Below are 23,046 nucleotides of genomic sequence, written 5' to 3'. Positions count from 1 at the left end.
TGGAATTTTAAGGCCAATGCTTTACTTTTTTCTAAGGTTTTTAATATGTGTTGCAAAATTATATTCTGGAGAGTTTGTACCAGTTCATATTTCTACTGTAGCTGTGTAGCAAAAGGCATGTTTTTCCCCCCATTATCACTATATTATCTATTTGCTAATCTAATAACTGAAAAGTGCCTATTTTAGTTTTACTTTGTGGGACTTTTAATGAGATTGTCCTTTGTCCATTTTTCTATTGATGTTTTGCCTTTTACATATAAATCAATAAGGTTTCTTAGTATAGTATAATTAGTTATAGATTTTAAAAGTATTTTAAAAGCCAAAATAAGGAATTTTTTAAAACTTTTTTTTATTGTATAGTATAACATATCTACAAAGCAAAGAAATAAAAAAGCAATAGTTTTTTAAAGTACTCTTCAAAAAGTGGTTACAGGATAGATCCTAGAGTTTGTCAAGGGCTACCATACAATCCTCTTATATTTTTCCTTCTAGCTGTTCCAGAATATAGGAGGCTAGAGGGCTGTATTAGTTAGGGTTCTCTAGAGAAACAGAATCAACAGGGAACACTTGCAAATATAAAATTTATGAAAGTGTCTCACGTGACCGTAGGAATGCAGAGTCCAAAATCCACAGGGCAGGCTGCGAAGCCGACGACTCCAATGGATGGCCTGGATGAACTCCACAGGAGAGGCTCACCAGCCAAAGCAGGAATGCAACCTGTCTCCTCTGAGTCCTCCTTAAAAGGCTTCCCATGATTGGATTTAGCATCACTAATTGCAGAAGACACTCCCCTTTGGCTGATTACAAATGGAATCAGCTGTGGATGTAGCTGACGTGATCATGACCTATTCCTATGAAATGTCCTCATTGCAACAGACAGGCCAGCACTTGCCCAATCAGATGAACAGGTACCACAACTTGGCCAAGTTGACACCTGTCCCTAACCATGACAAGGGCTTAAATGCTTTTTTATCATCACAGTCAACTTTTTTTTCCTTCATATTTGTGAACAAGAACATATATACAAAAAAGCTATATATTTCAAATCTCAGCAAGACAATTAGTTGTAGAACATATTTCAGACTTTGACATGGGTTACAGTTTCACAATTTTAGGTTTTTACTTCTAGCTGTTCTAAAATACTGGAGACTAAAAGATATCAGTTTAATGATTCAGGATTCATATTCATTTGTTAAGTTCTATCTTCCATGTATAATTCCGCCATCACCTTTGATCTTTCCATACCTCTCTTTGCGGTTGTTTGGGCTATGGCAGTTCTAAATTGTTGGTATTGGATGGGTCTGTCACTAATATGGTTTAGGGAGATGGAACTATCTGATGTTTTGGAGAGGCTGGGCTAGGTTTCAGGACTTATCTGAATCAGAGACTTATCTGGACTTTTAATGAGATTGCCTTTGTCCATTTTTCTACTGATGTTTTTTGCCTTTTACATATAAATCAATAAAGTTTCTTAACAAAGTATAGTTATAGATTCTAGAAGTATTTTTGAAAGCCAAAATAAAAAATTTTAACCAACTTTCTGCTCTTATTGTTGATAGTTTTTTATAAAAATATTTTCTTAATGAAAAACATAAAGTTATATAGAATTATTTAGGAATTGGAAGAGTTGCTGTATCAGTGGTTAATAAATTTGTTTATTGTTAATTTGAAAATATGAGTGTGCAGTATTTTCATTTTGATAAGGAGTTTGTTTAGGGAGCAATTTATATTAAATGGGTGAAAAATCTTAAAATTGCCTTGTTTCTGCTTATTTTTATCTACATTTTACAGATATTGTACTCCAAGATACTTGGATTATGAAGATTTGGAGCGTAAGTACTGGAAAAACTTGACATTTGTGGCACCTATCTATGGCGCAGATATTAATGGGAGCATATATGATGAGGTATGTTTATATTTATACTGGTTTTTGTAAAAGATCATTTGTTGGTACTGGTTTTGTTAAAATTATAGGCAGTTGGAAAGTATTCATTTGTTGTGTTTTGATTGACTTACTCTTCCTAGGGCTCATCAATGCTGTTTCTGTTGCTAGGATTTTTCAAAGTGAAGCCAGCTAATGGTACAAATACCTGAGAGTGTTCAACAGTAATGTCATATGTAGTTGCTTTAAAGTATACTAAATTAAAAAAAAAAATTACATTTTGATTTGCTAAATGCTGCCAGAATGCAATATACCATAAATGGGTTGGCTTTTATAAAGGGGTTTTATTAAGTTACAAGTTTACAGTTCTAAGGCCATAAAGATGTCCAAACTAGGGTATCTAGATAAAGATACTTTGAGTCAAGAAAGGCCAATGTCTGTCACATGGGAAGGCACATGGCTACTGTCTCCGGGTCCTTGTTCCTGGTTTCATTGCTTCCAGTGTCTGATGCCAGTGGATTCCTCTCTAAGCATCTGTGGGCCTTCACTTAGCTCCTCTAGGACACAACTCTAGGTTCTGGCCTGCTTATCTCATGAGAAAGCACATGGTGATATCTGCTGTGCTTTTAGCAACTCCAGATGTATGTTGTTTAGGCATCTACTCTCTCTGTCAGTACTCCAAGCATCTCCAAATGTCTGCTTCTCTGAGCTTTCTTCAAAATGTTTCCTCTTTTAAAGTATACAGTAAACTAATCATGATGCAAATTGAATGAGTGGAGTCACATCTCCATCTAATCAAAAGGACATACCCAGAATTGGGTATATCACATCTCCATGGAGTAATCTAATCCAAAGGTCATACCCACAATTAAGTGGAAGCAATATAGTCAGAGGTTTCCATTGTACAATATTGAATCAGGAATTAAAGGATATGTCTTTTCTGGGGGAACACAGCACTTTAAAACCAGCATAGCATATTATAAAATGTTTCAAAAATAGGATAAAAGTCAACCATAGTACTACCACCTTATGGCAAATGCTGTATTTTAGTATATATTCTCCCTCCCCTTTTTCCCTAAGTAGTTGAAAAAGTTATGTTCGAATAAGCCTACATTCTTCTTTTTTTTCACAAAATAGATAAACCATTTTTTAAAAAAATAAGGCTGAATTTGTGTTTGGTGTAGATCGATTGTACTCTTGAGGATATTGTTTGTTTTTTTTCCTTTGGTTTTGTTTTGTTTTGGCATGTGCGTATGTGTTCCCCCCCTTTAAACTGACAAGCCATGTTGAGTGGTCTATGACCACTGCTCTTCCCCTTTGTGAGTCACTACGTAGTGCTGCTGTGTGTATATTTTTTTGTGAATTGGCTAATTTTTATAAATTCTGTTTTTTCATTAAATAAATTTGACTTTCTTTTCTGTAATTCGGGTTTTTTCTCACTTTTTTTGTACGTTTTAAAGTTAGTGTCTTTTTGATATGCATAATTGTTTATGGTAAAGTTTATATATGTGTTGGATAAATATTTTCTTTTCTCTCATTGATCAGTTCATTAGAAATATTTTAAATACCACTATTTTGAGAAGATGAATTCCTGAGAGGAAAGGTAACATCTGAAGAATTATCAAAAATTATTTAAAGCAACAATGACGTGGTCTTGTTTTTTTTTTTTTGTTTTATCTGAGTCATAACCTTCAAAATTGTTCTTTGAAAGGGTTAGGGAATAATTCTAGTTTTTAAAAAAATATTGAAAAAAAATCAGGCCTTTTTTTTTCCTTTTTCAGATATCTTGGGCAGATCACGTGTTTAAAATTGTATTTATTGGTTTTGCAAAAGAAGGCATCTCTTACATAGTATTTGTAATGAAAAACAAATCATTTGTTTAAAAAAAGGCAGTTTGCAGAAAAAAAATGTTTTTGGTCTTTTATAATTCTCATTAACAGGATATCTGGCAAATTAAAGACAAATTTATATATGATACAATCCTTTTTGCCTGCTTTTAATACTTTTCAGCCTTTTTTGTTCTCATTTGTTCCTTTTGAAATCTTCCACCCCTCTTTTTTTTTTTTTTTAATTTCTAACCTACCAAAGGGTTGAAACAGTGCAGTAAACTCTTCACCTAGTTGTTAGTATTTTCCCATGTTTGCTTTTTATTTTTTGAAACTTACTTTTGGTAAGTTGTGGGTTTATAGAACAATCATGCATAAAATACTGGATTCCCATAACCTACCCCACCATCAACACCTTGCATTGGTGTGTAACATTTGTTACCATTTGATGATAGCACCTTTTTATATTTGTACTCTTTAAGAGTGCATGGTTTAATTTAGGTTGCAGTATTTGTGTAATATAGTTCCATAGATTTTTATTCTGTTACCATATATACAATCTGACATTTCCTCTTTTAATCATATTCAAATATCTATTTCAGTGCTGTTAATTGCATTCACAGTGTTGTGCTACTATGGCTACCATTACTTACCAAAACATTTCCATCATTCCAAATAGGAACCCTCTACATTTTAAACCGTAACTTCTCATACCCTCTCTCCTCCCCTGCCAAGCCCATCCCTGGTAACCAATATTCTAGATTCTGACTCTGTGAGTTTGCTTATTCTAATTGTTTCAAATCAGTGAGAACATACAATATTTGTCCTTTTGGGTCAGTCTTATTTCACTCAAGATGATGTCTTCAAGGTTTATTCATGCTGTAGCATATATTAGGATTTCATTCCTTTTCACAGCTTAATAATATTCCATTGTATGTATATACCACATTTTATTTATCTAGTCATCTGTTGACGGGCAGAGTTGGTTTAGAGAGAAAAACCAACATCTAAAGGCCACATCTGAGCAATAGAAGAAGTTCTCTGGGTGTGACTCTGAAGCATAATCATAAGTAGGCTTAGCTTCTCTTTTGCAGAAATAAGTTAATTAGGGTAAGCCCCAAAATCGAGGACTTGACCTATTAAATTGGTACTCCTCACTGCTTGTGAGACTATCAGGAGTTCTCCAGGTGGGGAAGTTTAATATTTCAACTGCTGTACCATTTTACATTGTACAATTTTACTTTGCTACCAGCAATGAATGAGTATTCCTGTATTTCTACATTCTCTCCCATACTTGTAGTTTTCTACGTTGCTAGTCGCAGCCATTTTAATTTGTATGAAATGGTATCTTATTGTGGTTTTGATTTGCATTTCCTGATGGCTAATGATATGGAGCATCTTTTCATGTGCTTTCTGGCCATTTATAAATCTTCTTTGTATATCTGTTCAAGTCTTTTACCTACTTTTAAGTGGGTTCTTTTTATATATTCTGGATATTAATCCTTTAACAGATATGTTGTTGAGATCTCTCACTGTGTAGGCTCTCATTTTACTTTCACGGTAATGGCCTTTCATGAACAAAAGTATTTGATTTTGATGAGGTCCTATTTATCTATGTTCTCTTTTGTTGTTTGTGCTTTGGATTTAAAGTTTAAGATACCATTGCTGAACATAAAATCCTGAAGATACTTTCCTGTGTTTTCTTCTAGGAGCTTGATAGATCTGGCTCTTAAGGTCTTTGATCCATTTTGAGTTGATTTTGGGTAAGGTGTGAGTTAGATGTCCTCCTTCCTTTTTTTTTTTTTTTTTGCAAATGAAGACCCAGTTCTCCCAGCCCTGTTTGTTGAAGAGACTGTTCTTTCCCAGTTGTATACTCTTTGCCACTTTGTCAGGAAATCAGTTGGCCATAACTGTGTAAGTTTTGATTTTTAACTTCTCAATTCTATTCCATTGTTCTATATGTCTGTCCTTGTGCTACTAGTATGCTGTTTTGATTTCTGTGTAGTAAGTCTTAAGATCCGAAAGTCATGAGTCCTCCAAATTCATTCTTCATTTTCAAGATGACTTCAAGATGAGTTTAGCTATTCAGGGCCGTTCCATATAAATTTGATGATTGACTTTTCCTTTTCTACAAAGAAGCTTGTTGGAATTTTGATTGAGATTGCATTGAACTATACCTTGCTTTGGGTAGATTGACATCTTATGATATTTAGTATTCTAATCAATGATCATGGATTGTCCTTCCATTTATTTAGGTTTTCTTTAATTTCTTTTAGCAGTGTTTTTTTTTTTTGCATTTTTTTTTATTAATTAAAAAAAGAATTAACAAAACAATTAGAAATCATTCCATTCTACATGTACAATCAGTAATTCTTAATAACATCACATAGTTGCATATTCATCATTTCTTAGTACATTTGCATCGATTTAGAAAAAGAAATAAAAAGACAACAGAATAAGAATTAAAACAATAATAGAAAGAAAAAGAAAAAAAAAAACAAAAACAAAAAACCTATACCTCACATGCAGCTTCATCAGTGTTTTAACATAATTGCATTACAATTGGGTAGTATTGTGCTGCCCATTTCTGAGTTTTTATATCCAGTCCTGTTGTACAGTCTGTATCCCTTCAGCTCCAATTACCCCTTCTCTTTTTTTTTTTTTTTAATTAACGGAAAAAAAGAAATTAACCCAACATTTAGAGATCATACCATTCTACATATGCAATCATTAATTCTTAACATCATCACATAGATGCATGATCATCATTTCTTAGTACATATGCATCGGTTTAGAAGAACTAGCAACATAACCGAAAAAGATATAGAATGTTAATATAGAGAAAAAAATAAAAGTAACAATAGTAAAATCAAAACAAAACAAAACAAAACAAAAACCTATAGCTCAGATGCAGCTTCATTCAGTGTTTTAACATGATTTCTTTACAATTAGGTATTATTGTGCTGTCCATTTTTGAGTTTTTGTATCTAGTCCTGTTACACCGTCTGTATCCCTTCAACTCCAATTGGCCATTATCTTACCCTGTTTCTACCTCCTGCTGGACTCTGTTATCAAGGACATATTCCAAATTTATTCTCGAATGTCTGTTCACATCAGTGGGACCATACAGTATTTGTCCTTTAGTTTTTGGCTAGACTCACTCAGCATAATGTTCTCTAGGTCCATCCATGTTATTACATGCTTCATAAGTTTATCCTGTCTTAAAGCTGCATAGTATTCCATCGTATGTATATACCACAGTTTGTTTAGCCACTCTTCTGTTGATGGAGATTTCGACTGTTTCCATCTCTTTGCAATTGTAAATAACGCTGCTATAAACATTGGTGTGCAAATGTCCGTTTGTGTCTTTGCCCTTAAGTCCTTTGAGTATATTCCCAGCAATGGTATTGCTGGGTCGTATGGCAATTCTATATTCAGCTTTTTGAGGAACCGCCCAACTGCCTTCCACAGTGGTTGCAGCATTTGACATTCCCACCAACAGTGGATAAGTGTGCCTCTTTCTCCACATCCTCTCCAGCACTTGTCATTTTCTGTTTTGTTGATAATGGCCATTCTGGTGGGTGTGAGATGATATCTCATTGTGGTTTTGATTTGCATTTCTCTAATGGCCAGGGACATTGAGCATCTCTTCATGTGCCTTTTGGCCATTTGTATTTCCTCTTCTGATAGGTGTCTGTTCAAGTCTTTTTCCCATTTTGTAATTGGGTTGGCTGTCTTTTTGTTGTTGAGATGAACAATCTCTTTATAAATTCTGGATACTAGACCTTTATCTGATATATCATTTCCAAATATTGTCTCCCATTGTGAAGGCTATCTTTCTACTTTCTTGATGAAGTTCTTTGATGCACAAAAGTGTTTAATTTTGAGGAGTTCCCATTTATTTATTTCCTTCTTCAGTGCTCTTGCTTTAGGTGTAAGGTCCATAAAACCGCCTCCAATTGTAAGATTCATAAGATATCTCCCTATATTTTCCTCTAACTGTTTTATGGTCTTAGACCTAATGTTTAGATCTTTGATCCATTTTGAGTTAACTTTTGTATAGGGTGTGAGAGATGGGTCTTCTTTCATTCTTTTGCACATGGATATCCAGTTCTCTAGGCACCATTTATTGAAGAGACTGCTCTGCTCCAGGTGAGTTGGCTTGACTGCCTTATCAAAGATCAAATGTCCATAGTTGAGAGGGTCTATATCTGAGCACTCTATTCGATTCCATTGGTCGATATATCTATCTTTATGCCAATACCATGCTGTTTTGACCACTGTGGCTTCATAATATGCCTTGAAGTCAGGCAGCGCGAGACCTCCAACTTCGTTTTTTTTCCTCAAGATGTTTTTAGTAATTTGGGGCACCCTGCCCTTCCAGATAAATTTGCTTATTGGTTTTTCTATTTCTGAAAAATAAGTTGTTGGGATTTTGATTGGTATTGCATTGAATCTGTAAATCAATTTAGGTAGGATTGACATCTTAACTATATTTAGTCTTCCAATCCATGAACACGGTATGCCCTTCCATCTATTTAGGTCTTCTGTGATTTCTTTTAGCAGTTTTTTGTAGTTTTCTTTATATAGGTTTTTTGTCTCTTTAGTTAAATTTATTCCTAGGTATTTTATTCTTTTAGTTGCAATTGTAAATGGGATTCGTTTCTTGATTTCCCCCTCAGCTTGTTCATTACTAGTGTATAGAAATGCTACAGATTTTTGAATGTTGATCTTGTAACCTGCTACTTTGCTGTACTCATTTATTAGCTCTAGTAGTTTTGTTGTGGATTTTTCCGGGTTTTCGACGTATAGTATCATATCGTCTGCAAACAGTGATAGTTTTACTTCTTCCTTTCCAATTTTGATGCCTTGTATTTCTTTTTCTTGTCTAATTGCTCTGGCTAGAACCTCCAACACAATGTTGAATAATAGTGGTGATAGTGGACATCCTTGTCTTGTTCCTGATCTTAGGGGGAAAGTTTTCAATTTTTCCCCATTGATGATGATATTAGCTGTGGGTTTTTCATATATTCCCTCTATCATTTTAAGGAAGTTCCCTTGTATTCCTATCTTTTGAAGTGTTTTCATCAGGAAAGGATGTTGAATCTTGTCAAATGCCTTCTCTGCATCAATTGAGATGATCATGTGATTTTTCTGCTTTGATTTGTTGATATGGTGTATTACATTAATTGATTTTCTTATGTTGAACCATCCTTGCATACCTGGGATGAATCCTACTTGGTCATGATGTATAATTCTTTTAATGTGTTGTTGGATACGATTTGCTAGAATTTTATTGAGGATTTTTGCATCTGTATTCATTAGAGAGATTGGTCTGTAGTTTTCTTTTTTTGTAATATCTTTGCCTGGTTTTGGTATGAGGGTGATGTTGGCTTCATAGAATGAATTAGGCAGTTTTCCCTCCACTTCGATTTTTTTGAAGAGTTTGAGGAGAATTGGTACTAATTCTTTCTGAAACGTTTGGTAGAATTCTCATGTGAAGCCATCTGGTCCTGGAGTTTTCTTTTTAGGAAGCTTTTGAATGACTAATTCGATTTCTTTACTTGTGATTGGTTTGTTGAGGTCATCTATGTCTTCTTGAGTCATAGTTGGTTGTTCATGTCTTTCCAGGAACCCGTCCATTTCATCTAAATTGTTGTATTTATTAGCATAAAGTTGTTCATAGTATCCTGTTATTACCTCCTTTATTTCTGTGAGGTCAGTAGTTATGTCTCCTCTTTCATTTCTGATTTTATTTATTTGCATCCTCTCTCTTCTTCTTTTTGTCAATCTTGATAGGGGCCCATCAATCTTATTGATTTTCTCATAGAACCAACTTCTGGTCTTATTGATTTTCTCTACTGTTTTCATATTTTCAATTTCATTTATTTCTACTCTGATCTTTGTTATTTCTTTCCTTTTGCTTGCTTTGGGATTAGTTTGCTGTTCTTTCTCCAGTTCTTCCAAGTGGACAGTTAATTCCTGAATTTTTGCCTTTTCTTCTTTTCTGATATAGGCATTTAGGGCAATAAATTTCCCTCTTAGCACTGCCTTTGCTGCATCCCATAAGTTTTGATATGTTGTGTTTTCATTTTCATTTGCCTCGAGGTATTTACTAATTTCTCTTGCAATTTCTTCTTTGACCCACTCGTTGTTTAAGAGTGTGTTGTTGAGCCTCCACGTATTTGTGAATTTTCTGGCATTCCGCCTATTATTGATTTCCAACTTCATTCCTTTATGATCCAAGAAAGTGTTGTGTATGATTTCAATCTTTTCAAATTTGTTAAGACTTGCTTTGTGACCCAGTATGTGGTCTATCTTTGAGAATGATCCATGAGCACTTGAGAAAAAGGTGTATCCTGCTGTTGTGGGATGTAATGTCCTATAAATGTCTGTTAAGTCTAGCTCCTTTATAGTAATATTCAGATTCTCTATTTCTTTATTGATCCTCTGTCTAGATGTTCTGTCCATTGATGAGAGTGGTGAATTGAAGTCTCCAACTATTATGGTATTTGTGTCTATTTCCCTTTTCATTGTTTGCAGTGTATTCCTCACGTATTTTGGGGCATTCTGGTTCGGTGCATAAATATTTATGATTGTTATGTCTTCTTGTTTAATTGTTCCTTTTATTAGTATATAGTGTCCTTCTTTGTCTCTTTTAACTGTTTTACATTTGAAGTCTAACTTGTTGGATATTAGTATAGCCACTCCTGCTATTTTCTGGTTGTTATTTGCATGAAATATGTTTTCCCAACCTTTCACTTTCAACCTATGTTTATCTTTGGGTCTAAGATGTGTTTCCTGTAGACAGCATATGGAAGGATCCTGTTTTTTAATCCATTCTGCCAATCTATGTCTTTTGATTGGGGAATTCAGTCCATTAACATTTAGTGTTATTACTGTTTGGATAATATTTTCCTCTGCCATTTTGCCTTTTGTATTATATATATCATATCTGACTTTCCTTCTTTCTACACTCTTCTCCATACCTCTCTCTTCTGTCTTTTCGGTTTTGACTCTAGTGCTCCCTTTAGTATTTCTTGCAGAGCTGGTCTCTTGGTCACAAATTCTCTCAGTGACTTTTTGTCTGAGAATGTTTTAATTTCTCCCTCATTTTTGAAGGACAATTTTGCTGGATATAGGAGTCTTGGTTGGCAGTTTTTCTCTTTTAGTAATTTAAATATATCATCCCACTGTCTTCTAGCCTCCATGGTTTCTGCTGAGAAATCTACACATAGTCTTATTGGGTTTCCCTTGTATGTGATGGATTGTTTTTCTCTTGCTGCTTTCAAGATCTTCTCTTTCTCTTTGACCTCTGACATTCTAACTAGTAAGTGTCTTGGAGAACGCCTATTTGGGTCTAATCTCTTTGGGGTGCGCTGCACTTCTTGGATCTGTAATTTTAGGTCTTTCATAAGAGTTGGGAAATTTTCAGTGATAATTTCTTCCATTAGTTTTTCTCCTCGTTTTCCCTTCTCTTCTCCTTCTGGGACACCCACAACACGTATATTTGTGCGGTTCATATTGTCCTTGAGTTCCCTGATACCCTGTTCAAATTTTTCCATTCTTTTCCCGATAGTTTCTGTTTGTTTTTGGAATTCAGATGTTCCATTCTCCAAATCACTAATTCTATCTTCTGTCTCTTTGAATCTATCATTGTAGGTATCCATTGTTTTTTTATCTTTTCTACTTTGTCCTTCACTTCCATAAGTTCTGTGATTTGTTTTTTCAGTTTTTCTATTTCTTCTTTATGTTCAGCCCATGTCTTCTTCATGTCCTCCCTCAATTTATCGATTTCGTTTTTGAAGAGGTTTTCCATTTCTGTTCGTATATTTAGCATTAGTTGTCTCAGCTCCTGTATCTCATTTGAACTATTGGTTTGTTCCTTTGACTGGGCCATATTTTCGATTATTTGAGCGTGATCCGTTATCTTCTGTTGGCGTCTGCGCATTTAGACAGATTTCCCTGGGTATTGGATCCAAAAGTTTGGAAGATTTTTCTGTGAAATCTCTGGGTTCTGTTTTTCTTATCCTGCCCAGTAGGTGGCGCTCGTGGCACACGTTTGTCTGCGGGTCCCACCAGTAAAAGGTGCTGTGGGACCTTAAACTTTGGAAAACTCTTGCCCTCCGGGGGGTTCGCTAGCCGAAGCGGCTTGAGCCGGCCCGGGGTCCGAACGCAGGGAGGGTTGCTGGTCGCTGCAGCCCGGGAAAGAGCCCGTCCGAATTTCCTAGTCGGCCCGGGGCGACAAGCCTGGCGGGAGGGCACCAGCGGCAGCGTCCCGCCCGAGAGAGTGCACGTTCCCCGGGAGTCACGGGTTTGGAAGGGGCATCCCCCACCCGTCACCGTTCTCCACGGCCTGGGGATTTCCGATCCAATTCTCTCAGTTGGTCCGGGGGGCCGCGCGTGGTGTGGGCGCCAGCCGCCTTGGTTTCAGGGGACCGCCTGTCCAATTCTCCCAGCCGGCCCGGGAAGGGGAAAGGGAGTAACTCCAGCCGCTTGCTGCCCGGCCCGGTAAGGCCCGCGCGCCTCGGCGATCTCACCTGAGCTGCTTCTCTCAGCCAGCCAGCCGTTCCAGGATGGGGTATGCTGTCTTTTTCATCTCTGTTGTGGCTTTGGGCGCTTTCTGTATCGTTTCTACTCCCCTAGTAGCTGACCTGGAGAAGAAACTAAGATCCGCGCGTCTTACTAAGCCGCCATCTTCCAGGAAGTCTCTCTTTTAGCAGTGTTTTATAATTTTCCATGTATGTGTCCTTTACATTCTTGGATTTACTCCTAGATATTTTGTTCTTTCAGTAGGTTTTGTGAATGGAATTTTTTTCTTTATTTCTTCTTCTGAATATTCATTACTTGTCTTTAGAAACACTACTGATTTTGGAGTGTTAATTGTGTACCCTGCCACTTTGCTGAATTCATTTATTAGCTGTAGGAACTTTGTTGTGAAGTTTTCAGAATTTTTTGTGTATAGAATCATATCATACGCAAATAGGGAAAGTTTTACTTCTTCCCAGTTTGTTTACTTTTGATTTCTTTTTCTTTCCTAATTGCACTACTAGAAATTACCGTACAATGTTTAATGACAGTGGCAGCAGTAGGTATCATTTGCTTGTTCCTGATCTTAGAGGGAAAGGTTTCTGTCTTTCACCATTAACTTGTAGGATGTTAGCTTTGGGCTTTTCATAGATAGCCTTTATCATGTTGAGGACTCTTCTATTCCTAGTGTTCTAAGAGTTCTTATCAAGAAATTGTGCTTTATTTTGTCAAATTCCTTTTCTGTTTCGAGATGGTCCTGTGTGTTTTTCACTTCATTCAGTTAATGTGATGTATTACATTAATTGATTTTCTTATGTTGAACCAATCTTGCACACCAGGGATAAATCCTGCTTATGTCATTATTTTAATATGCTTTTGTACTTGGTTTGCTAGTTTTTTTGTTGAGGATATTTGCATTTGTATTCATAAGGTACATTGGTCTGTAGTTTTATATATATATCTGTAAGGTCTAGTTCATTTAGGGTATCATTCAAGTCCTGTAGTGCCTTATTGATTTTCTAACTAGATATGCTATCCATTATTGAGAGTGGTATGCAACAGTCTCCTATTATTAATATAGAGCTGTCGATTTCTCCCTTCAAATCTGTCAGTTTTGCTTCATATGTTTTTGGACTCTGCCGTTAAATGAAGATACATTTGTAATCGTTACATCTTCCTTTTCAATTGTCCCCTTTTTCACTATGTAATGACCATCTTTGTCCCCTATAACTGTTTTTGACTTAAGGTGTATTTTATCTGATATTAGTATAGCTACCCCAAGTCTCTTTTGGTTACTCCTTGCATGGTATGTTTTCTTCCATTCTTTCACCCTCAATCTACTTAAATCTTTTCCTCTTTAAGTTGAATCTCTTGCAGACGCGTATAGTTGGGTCATACATTTTTATCCATTCTGCCAGTCTGTGCTTTTGACAGGCATCTTTAAGCCATTTACATTTAAAGTCATTACTAATAATACAGGTCTTTTTTTTTTTTCCATTTTGCTATTTAGTCTTCGAAAGTCTTATACTGTTTTTGTCCCTCACTTCCGTTAGTGCTTACTTTTCCATTTGTTTACTTTTTTGTGTGTTGTACCAAATTGAGTGTGTTCTCATTTCTTTTTTTTTTTACATGGGCAGGCACTGGGAATCGAACCTGGGTCCTCTGGCATTTCAGGCAAGCATTCCTGCCTGATAAGCCACCATGGCCCACCCTCTCATTTCTTTCTGAATATATTTTTCATTATTTTCCTTGTGGTCATCATAGGTTAAAATTTAACATCCTGGATAGACAATTATATTTAGTTTGATACCAGCTTTACTTCAATAGTGTATATGTATAGTTTTCCTATATCCCCTGGCCCCCACCATTTTTTTTGTATTTGTTACCACTTTGATATTTGTACATCGTATGTCCAAAAAAAAATGAGATGTTTGTGAGTTTCATTGCTCCATATCCTTTCCAATACCTGTCATTATCAGTCTTTTTAATTTTAGCCTTTCTGTGGCTGTTTTAATGTGGTATCTGTTCAAGCTTTTTGTTTATTTTTCTTTTGTATCATGCTTTTCTTAGTGATTTTTAGTCATTCTTTTTATATTCTGGATAATGGGGTATAGTGGCCCAATTTAAATTTTCCAATAGGGATTACTCATACTTTTGAAAAGACCATAGCAATTTTTGAATATGGACTGGGTAGTAGTTGATATTATGGAATTACTATTATCTGTTAGGTGTGGTGATGGTGTGAAAGCTATGTGATTTCTTTTCTCTAATCAATTAAAAATGCATTTTGAAATCTATGGGTGAAATAGCATGTGTCTAGTTTTGTTTTTTAAAATACTTAAGAAAAGACGGTGTAAGGAATGTAGATGAGAGAAGATTGGCAATATATTGATAACTGAAGCTAGATGATGACCACAAGGGATTTTAAATGTATATGTTTGAAATTTTAAAGATTAAAAAAAAAGAGAGAAAACATTAAAACATCATCCTTTCCCCATTCTCCTTCTCTACTTTCAGTTTTATAAATAAGCTTAGTGTTGAGGATTTATCCTTTATTAAAATATACATACTCATGTAGACTAATTGAAAAATATAAAACAAAACATGAAGAAGAATACAAAAATTGCTCATGAGCTTAACTTTTTATGATTTCCTTTTCCCTTTTTAGTTATGTGAGTGTGTGTATGTATGTATGCATGTTTTTGTCCCACATTTCTCCAGCAATGAGCTGAAGAGGTTTTGGTATTTTTTTCACATTCAGCATTTAGGAGAAAATGTAAGAAAGTATCACTGATGGACAGATATGATTATGCTAGGGAGGACATATTTGAAATGTTAATACAAGCCAGATATTTTCAGTCTGTACCATTACAGTATGGGTTCCTTTACCAAACATGGCACCTTGTCTTATTAAACAGCTTCTGTCAAATTTCCATTGGAATGGATGAAACAGAGTAAATACTGTTGGCATTTTACACTTGAAGTTAACTTGAGACCCAGAGAGGTTAAATTGTTTTTCTAAAATCATGTGGATAGTAGAGGGGCTACCATATATGCTCCCCCCTCGATTTTTACTTTTTTTTTTTTTACATAGGCAGGCTCTGGGAAACGAACGTGGGTCTCTGACATGTCATGTGACTATTCTGCCACTGAGCCACGATTGCACTGCCTGCCCCCAACATTTTTAAAGCAGCACTTCTGCACAGTCAATCTCAAAGTTGGGGAAATGAATAATAAAACCTAGCTCATTGTTAACTACAAATTGTCCTTGAGCTGAACGCTTATTTTTTCCTTCTCCATGTTTTCTTTCCTAACACATGCTGACAAGATTTCAGGCTTCTGAGAAGAGGATTGAGCTTGAGGGATCACCCAGATCCTAGGCTGAGAGGTTTCATGTCTGAGTGCTATGAATAAAACTCATCTTAAATTATTTTCCTAACTACCCTTTGGGATAATTTACGCCTTTGTCCCTTTCTATTTGCATATACAACTAAGAGTTAGCTGCTGTGTGTTAGGGACATTTTCAGAACATTTGACATAAAAATGCCCCTAAGCTTTCCATGTTTGATGGTGAAGTAATATAATTGTTGATTACTAGTATGAGGCTGTTGAACTTCGGTTTTTAGTGCTGATCAATTTAATGCTTGTGTTTGAAAGCCGTGTATGCACTGGTGTTGCTTCAAGGGAACATTGACTTTAGACTTCAGATTTGAGTAACTTCAGTTATTAAACTCCAATGAATAAAATCCACTGATTTGTTGACATGCAATTTACAGGTTTTGGAGCTGGGAATCTGTCATTTTGGTAGGACCTACGAGGCACAGTATTTTCTGCAGTTTCTATGGGAGCATTTAGCAGCTCCTGACTTGGGCTGACATTTTCAACGCTTTAGTAGTGTGTAAAGAAAAGCATGAGAGAAATGTTGTAGATTACTCCTGGTAAATAAAACCAATCATACTCAAGACACCAAAATTCAAACAAATGAAAAAATAACTTGTATTTGCCCCCTTGAGGTAAATGGTTGATAGCAAGAGAGAGTACATTAAGAAATGTGTTGGAGAGTGAGTATAATAATAACCTTTTTACTGTCAGGAATATTTGAAATCTTTGCACTTAATGTGCATCTAAAAAGCCCATAGATTGTTTTGCTGTTTACTGTTGTATCTTTACGTTGTTTAACACTTAAGCTCAATATTTAAATTATATTGAGAACTGGTTTCTTGTGGTTCCTGACATTATTTTGAAAAGAATTAGAATTATCAAATTGCAGGTCACTTTTTCCCTAATTTTGCTTTATGACTATTTTCTTTAATTCCAAAATAATGCTTGAAACCATATCCTTTTTGGGTAGGTGTGGTACTTCTGGAATGTGCTTGGGGTGTAAGAGCAATAGTTTGTGCAGAGTACAAAGATGAAGACGAATCTTTGCTCTCAAGTAGTTCACAGCCTAGAGGGATAGAGGAAGAGGTGGTGTAATGAGCTTAGCTTGGCCACACTGATCAGCACAGGGGTTCCATGTAGTGTGGAGGTAGAGGCACTTGGAACAGGCTGGGTATGTAAGGGCTTTCTGGAAGGAGAGAGGACAACTGAGTTTGGTTTTGATGAATAAATTCAAGCCAGGCAAAGAAGGGGAGAAGAGTGCACGGTAGGACCAATACAAGTAGTCTAAAGTTTTATGCTGAAGTTGGAGGCAATTTCTTGAGTAGGGCCTGAGGAAGGCGAGGTAGACTTGGAACAGTGACTGTGGGATATGCGGGCAGGCATCTACCTCTGGGCCTGTACCCTGGATTTGTCTGATGCAGGTAGCCCCACCTATTCTGTCCCAGGATCTGAAATGTGTTTTGTAGCACCAGGCAAATCTTTCGGAGGCAGAGAAGGGACTATTGTATTGATCCAGGATTGGCTACAACACAGAAATTAGGGGTGTTGGTGAGGGACTAGTTTAGACCATTTGGCCTTGAAGGAAAGGACCCAGAGGGAGCTGGCACCTGGTCTTCAACTCATATGTCGTATCCTTGGAGTGGAGTCTTAGTCCTTCTTTAAATTTTCCTTCTTTGTTCAAAACTTGATTTCCTTAGGATACTCTAAAAAATCTCAATGAATACTGTGTGCAGAAGCCTATGGCAGTACTAATAGTAACATAATTTGAGCAAATTATTATTAAAAGTCTTTTTTTATTTAATTGACTTCATATTTTAGAGTGGTTCAGACTTAAAAAAATGAGCAGATAGTACAAAGTTTCCATATACTCTCTCCTTCCTGTGCTCACAATCCCCCCTGTTATTAACATCTTGCATTAGTACAATACTTTAACAAGGTAGTATTGATATGTTATTATTAATTAATAGTATGTTAATAATAAAAATTTCAGTCCATAATGTGCATTATGATTCACTCTTTGTATTGTACAGCTCTATAGGCTTTGACAAATACATGTTATGTATCTACCAATATTGTATCATACAGAATAGTCTTACTACTGTAAAAATGCTGTGTTCACTTGTTCATCTCCCCCCAAACTCTTGACAACCACTCATCTTTTTAACTGTTTTTATGTTTTTGCCTTTTCCATTATGCCATATAGTCGGAATTATATGATATGTAGCCTTTTCAGACTTCCTTCTTTCACTTCGCAGTATGCATTTAAGGTTCTAATGTATGCTTCATAGCTTGATAGCTCATTTCTTACTATTGCAGATACTGTTCTGTAGTATACACATACCACAGTTTATCACTTTCCTTATTGAAGGACACCTTTGTTGCTCCCAGTTTTTGGCAATTATGAATAAAGCTGCTATAGATATTCATGTGCAGTTTGGTAAGTTTTCAACTCATTAAGGGAAAATATCTAGGACTGTGATTCCTGGTTCATATAATTGAAGTTATTTTTATCTTTTTACGAATTCCCAAACTGTCTTCCAAAGTGTCTGTACCATTTTGCATTCCCTCTGGCAGTCTCCTATTGCTGGATATTCTCACTAGCACTGTGTTTCAGTTTGCTAAAACTTCCGGAATGTAATATACCAGAAATGGATTGGCTTTTACAATGGCATTTATTAAGTTACAAGTGTACAGTTCTAAGGCCTTGAAAATGTTCAGATTAAGGCACCAACAAATGGATACCTTCTCAGAGGAAAGATAGCCGGTATCTGTAATACCTCTGCCAGCTGGGAAGGCACATAGCTGGCATTTGCTCACTCTTTGCTCCCTGTTCTTTGCTTTCAGCTTCTGATTCCAGTAGCTTTCTCTCAACATATGTGGGTTCTTTCTTAGCTTCTCTGGCGCATACTCTGGATTTCATTTCTTAGTTTTGCATCTCGCATCTCTGGGGGGCATGTCTCCTCTTTCTGTATCTGCTCTGGACTCTTTCTGTCTCTGTGAGCTCTTTTACTCCAGTAGACTAAATAATACCCACCTTGAATGGGTGGGGTCACATATACATGGTAATAATCTAATCAGGAGGTCCCAGTCTGGTCTGTCATTCCCCACATGATTGGATTAGGATTAAGAGGATTAAAAGAGCATGGATTTTTCAAGGGTACACCACAGTTTCAAACCAGTACATACTGGTATTAATGTTTTTTTCTTGGGTTGTAGCCATTTTAATAGGCATGTAGCATTATCTTATTTTAATTTGCAGTTCCCTAATGAGTATAGTTATTGAGCATCTTTCTTTCTCCCATTTCAAACCACTTTAATATGAACAATTCAGTGATTAATTACAGTCATAATATAGTGCTTCCATTGCCACTGTCCATTACCAAAATTTGTCATCACCCAAACAGAAACTCTACCCATTAAATAATAACTCCCCATTCCTCACTCCCCTCAGCTCCTGGTAACCTCTAATTTTGTTTGTCTCTAAAATGTGCTCATATCAGGGTAATACAATATTTGTCCTTCTGTGCCTTGCTTATTTCACTCCAGCATACTTTTTTCAAAGTTCATCCATGTTGTAGCATATATTAGAACTTCATTCCTTTTTATGGCTGAGTAATATTCCATTCTATGTATATACCATATCTTTATCATCCAAGAACATCTTTTCATATGCTTATTTCCTACCTCTATTTCTTCTTAAATGATATATTTGTTCAGAGATTTTAATTGGGGTATTTGTTTTCTTTTTTTTGTTTGTTTTTTTCTGTATTTTTTTACATGGGCAGGCACCGGGAATTGAACCCAGGTCCTCTGGCATGGCAGGCGACCATTCTTGCCTGCTGAGCCACCGTGGCCCACCCTGGATATTTGTTTTCTTATTGTTCAGTATTGAGTTCTTTTTTATTTGGGATACAAATCCTTTGTGAGGTATTGATTTGCAAGTAGTTTCTCCCAGTCTGTGACTTGTCTTTTCATTCTCTTGACAGTGTTACCTTGTAGAAGTTTTATAGTTTTGCATTTTACATTTAGGTCTATGATCCATTTTGAGTTAATTTTTTTTGAAAGTTGAAGGTCAGTGTCCAGATTCATTTTTTGCACATGAATGTCCAGTTTTTACAGCTCCATTAAAAAACCTTTTTTCCAGTGAACTACCTTTGCTCCTTTGTTAAAGAAAAGTTGACTATTTTTGTGTGGGTCTATTTCTGGGCCCTCTATTCTATTGATCTATAGGTCTGTTCTTTCACTGATACCATATAGTCTTTGATTATTATAGTTTTATAGTAAGTCTTAATTTTGGGTAGTGTCAGTCCTCTTACTTTGTTCTTTTTCTTAAGTATTGTGTTGGCTGTTCTGGGTCTTTTGCCTTTGTTTAGAATCAGTTTGTTGATATCCACAAAACAACTCGCTGAGATTTAAAAAAAATTAAATGCAATTTTATTGAGATGTTATATATTCATATACCATATAAACATTCAAATTGTACAATCAGTAGTTCATAGTATCATCAAACAGCTGTGCATTTGCCATCACAGTGGATTTTTGAACATTTTCATTAGTCCAAAAAAAAGAGCCTCTGTAAGTAATAAGCAATTACAGCGAAGTTGCAGGATGCAAGGTTAATGTACAAAAGTCAATTGCTTTCCCCATAATGGTGATGAACAATTTGAATCTGAAATTAAAAATTCAATGCCATTTACATAAGCATAAAAAAAAGAGACCCATTTTGGATATTAAAGATGATCCAAATAAATGGAGAGAGAGATTACGTGTTTATGAATAGAAAGGCAGTATTGTTAAGATATCATTTCTCCCCAGCTTTATCTACTTAGATTTAAAATAGTCCCAGTCAAAATCCCAACAAGTCAGAGTGGCCTTTCTCTCTCAGTCAACTCCACAGGTGAATTCAGTGCCTTCCCCCAACTACGTGGGACATGTCTCCCAGGGGTGCAACATGAGACTTGAATCTTGGGGGTGAGCCTGGCCCTGGCATTGTGGGATTGAGAAAGACTTCTTGACTAAAAGGGGAAAGAGAAATGAAAGAAAATAAAGTTTCAGTGGATGAGAGATTTCAAGGAGAGGCGAGAGGTCATTTTGGAGGTTATTCTTATGCATTATCAGTTTTGGGGGTACTGGAGTACCTAGAGAGATATACCTGAAACTGTTGAACTGTAATCCAATAGCCTTGATTCTTGAAGGTGGTTGAATGACTATAGAGCCTTTAAGGTGTGAATGTAAATAAAGTTTTGTTAGAACCCAGCCATGCTCATGCCTTTATATATTGTCCTTATACTGCAGTAGCAGAATTGAGTGGTTGGAACAGAGTTTGCATGGCCCACAAAGCCTAATTATTGTCCTTTTTTTGGCAGAAAAATTTTAACAGTCCCTGATATAGAGGCACAGTTATTTACTCCTGGTAAGGATACTCAAATTCTTTTTGAGATATGTGGGACATAAATAAAATTCTGAATGTTCTCAGGAGAATGAGAGTCATATACATTGACTACATTGAAACACTGATAGAATGAAATTTGAGTCATGTTAACCTTCTGCAGTTAAAGAAGGACATTAATTTAGAAGTAGATCCACTGTGGTCTTGGGTGGCCCTAGATGATATATTACGGTAAGCATTACTATGCTTACCATAATATAAGCATAAGAGTCTTAAAATATTAAGACTTTTTCCCTTATGTTTCTGTAGGAACTGATAGAAGTTTTAGTTAGCCTTTGTTAACTATCTATATTTAAAAGTACTCTGTGTTAGAAGTAGCTTTGGAATTTCTTTAGGAAACTGAAGAAACAAAACTAAATAAATACAAAGAAGAAAGAAAAAGAAGAAAGAGGGACAGGGAGGAAAAAAAGTCCTATAACTATGTGAGGTAATAAAACATGGGCAAGGTACATTGAAAGTCATCAGATATGTGGAAAAAAGACTAAAGGTGGAACATTTCTGAAATAGCCACTGAACATGTGTATAGCCCCATGATATAGCCATTCCTTGAAGGCATAGTGGCATCTTTTTGCTCTGTGCATGAAAGCTAATAATAAGCACTGACTGAATTGACTTATGTACATTAATATGTGACAAACTAAGTCAGCCATGCTTATGTTCAGTGCTATTTAGGGCTGCATTTCTAGCAATACCTATTGCACAGTATAATGGTGATCTTTCTAATGATGATAATGGTTCATTAAACAGACGTTTAAAATGAAGTTCCACATCCTTTGCTTAAGCTGGTTATTATCTGCATAACTGATAACACTAAAAGCATTTTCAAGAGTATTGTCTGTTTTCAAAACAACTTTATTTCCAAGATTTTTAATTTGCTGAGTGGTGATAATAGCCCCTCCTCTAATCCCCACCTAATCCTCTATTGCCCAGGCTTTTGGATTTGAATGCCTCACACTCTTTAGGGACCTCTTTGAGCCCAGTGTTTTCTATGTATTGCACCAACAAGGAGTTTAGCTTATCCTCATCTTCACAGTTCCTATTAAAAGCCATTTGGCTTTCTTTGTGTGCTTTACATTCAGGTAGTTCTTTCTCTTCTGAAATAAACCTATGAGATGGTATTTCATAAGACTGAAAATTTGCTTTGTGTGTAACTATCTCTGATGATAGTTTTCTGTACTTCTGCAGGGGAAGATAGCTGGCCTTCTGAGAGGGGAAGTTGCTTCACCCTTAATCTTCAATTTGTGCCATTTCACAGTGTTCTTAAATCTCCCAAATCATTTTTGTACCAGCCTCAAAATTCAGTTCCTTCACTTTATGGCATCTCTCCCCATTGCTCTAGCTCCCAGATCTCAGAAGGCATCCATTGCCCTCTGGAGTACCAGCCTGGTCTTCGGTGAATTCTAGCTCTGAAAGTGGCCTGCTAGTCTTCTGCACAAGGAATTTCTTTAGTAACAAATTCAGTAACTTGGTGAACTTTCCAGAAACAACACTACTACGTATAGTAGAAAGGGAACATGTCATGATTATGTCTAATATGCTTCCCTCCCCAATAAGCTTCATCGCTTCCAACTCATTTTAATGTGTTCATTTTCTTAGGTTCACTTCCTTCTGAGACTTTTCCATTTTCTTAGAAGACATTCTGACTAATAATGATAGGAATATGATAATAATGATGCCTGATAAATTAAATACATGTATGAGGCCTAATCATTTTGGGAGAACAGCTGAGATACAGTTGCTTTTGCTGTCTACATTTTCTCACGTGGATTTGTGTACAGCTGCTGATGGGTGTCCACAGATTCGTTTTAGTGAGTTTTAAATTCAGATGTTGAATTTTGTATAAAAAAATTGTTAGTTATGACAAATAGGTTTAGATAATGCAGGGTACCTGTATTTATTTGTATGAGTATTTCTTCCTGAGCAGTCCAGCGATGGCATGTTTGTTGTAGACTCTGAAGTCGTGGTCTCTAACGCAGTGT

At 36.0% G+C, this 23,046-nt stretch overlaps 1 protein-coding gene across 7 annotated transcripts in view; it reads left to right on the top strand.

Moving 5' to 3' along the window:
- KDM4C (lysine demethylase 4C) overlaps positions 1 to 23,046 on the top strand; it is a 596,944-nt gene that overhangs the window by 118,532 nt on the left and 455,366 nt on the right. For all 7 annotated transcript variants that reach the window (XR_013170444.1, XM_077148206.1, XM_077148204.1 and 4 more), the window contains one exon: positions 1,792 to 1,906. Coding sequence is in view for 6 of the 7 variants with exons in the window: in XM_077148206.1 (XP_077004321.1) it covers positions 1,792 to 1,906 (115 nt within the window). In the remaining variant the exon portion in view is untranslated. The remainder of the gene's footprint in view (positions 1 to 1,791; positions 1,907 to 23,046) is intronic.

The sequence above is a fragment of the Tamandua tetradactyla genome, chromosome 2, assembly GCF_023851605.1.
Source record: "Tamandua tetradactyla isolate mTamTet1 chromosome 2, mTamTet1.pri, whole genome shotgun sequence".
Taxonomy (NCBI): domain Eukaryota; kingdom Metazoa; phylum Chordata; class Mammalia; order Pilosa; family Myrmecophagidae; genus Tamandua; species Tamandua tetradactyla.
The sequence above is the reverse complement of the archived record's forward strand: the minus strand, read 5'-3'. Positions and strand labels throughout refer to the sequence as shown.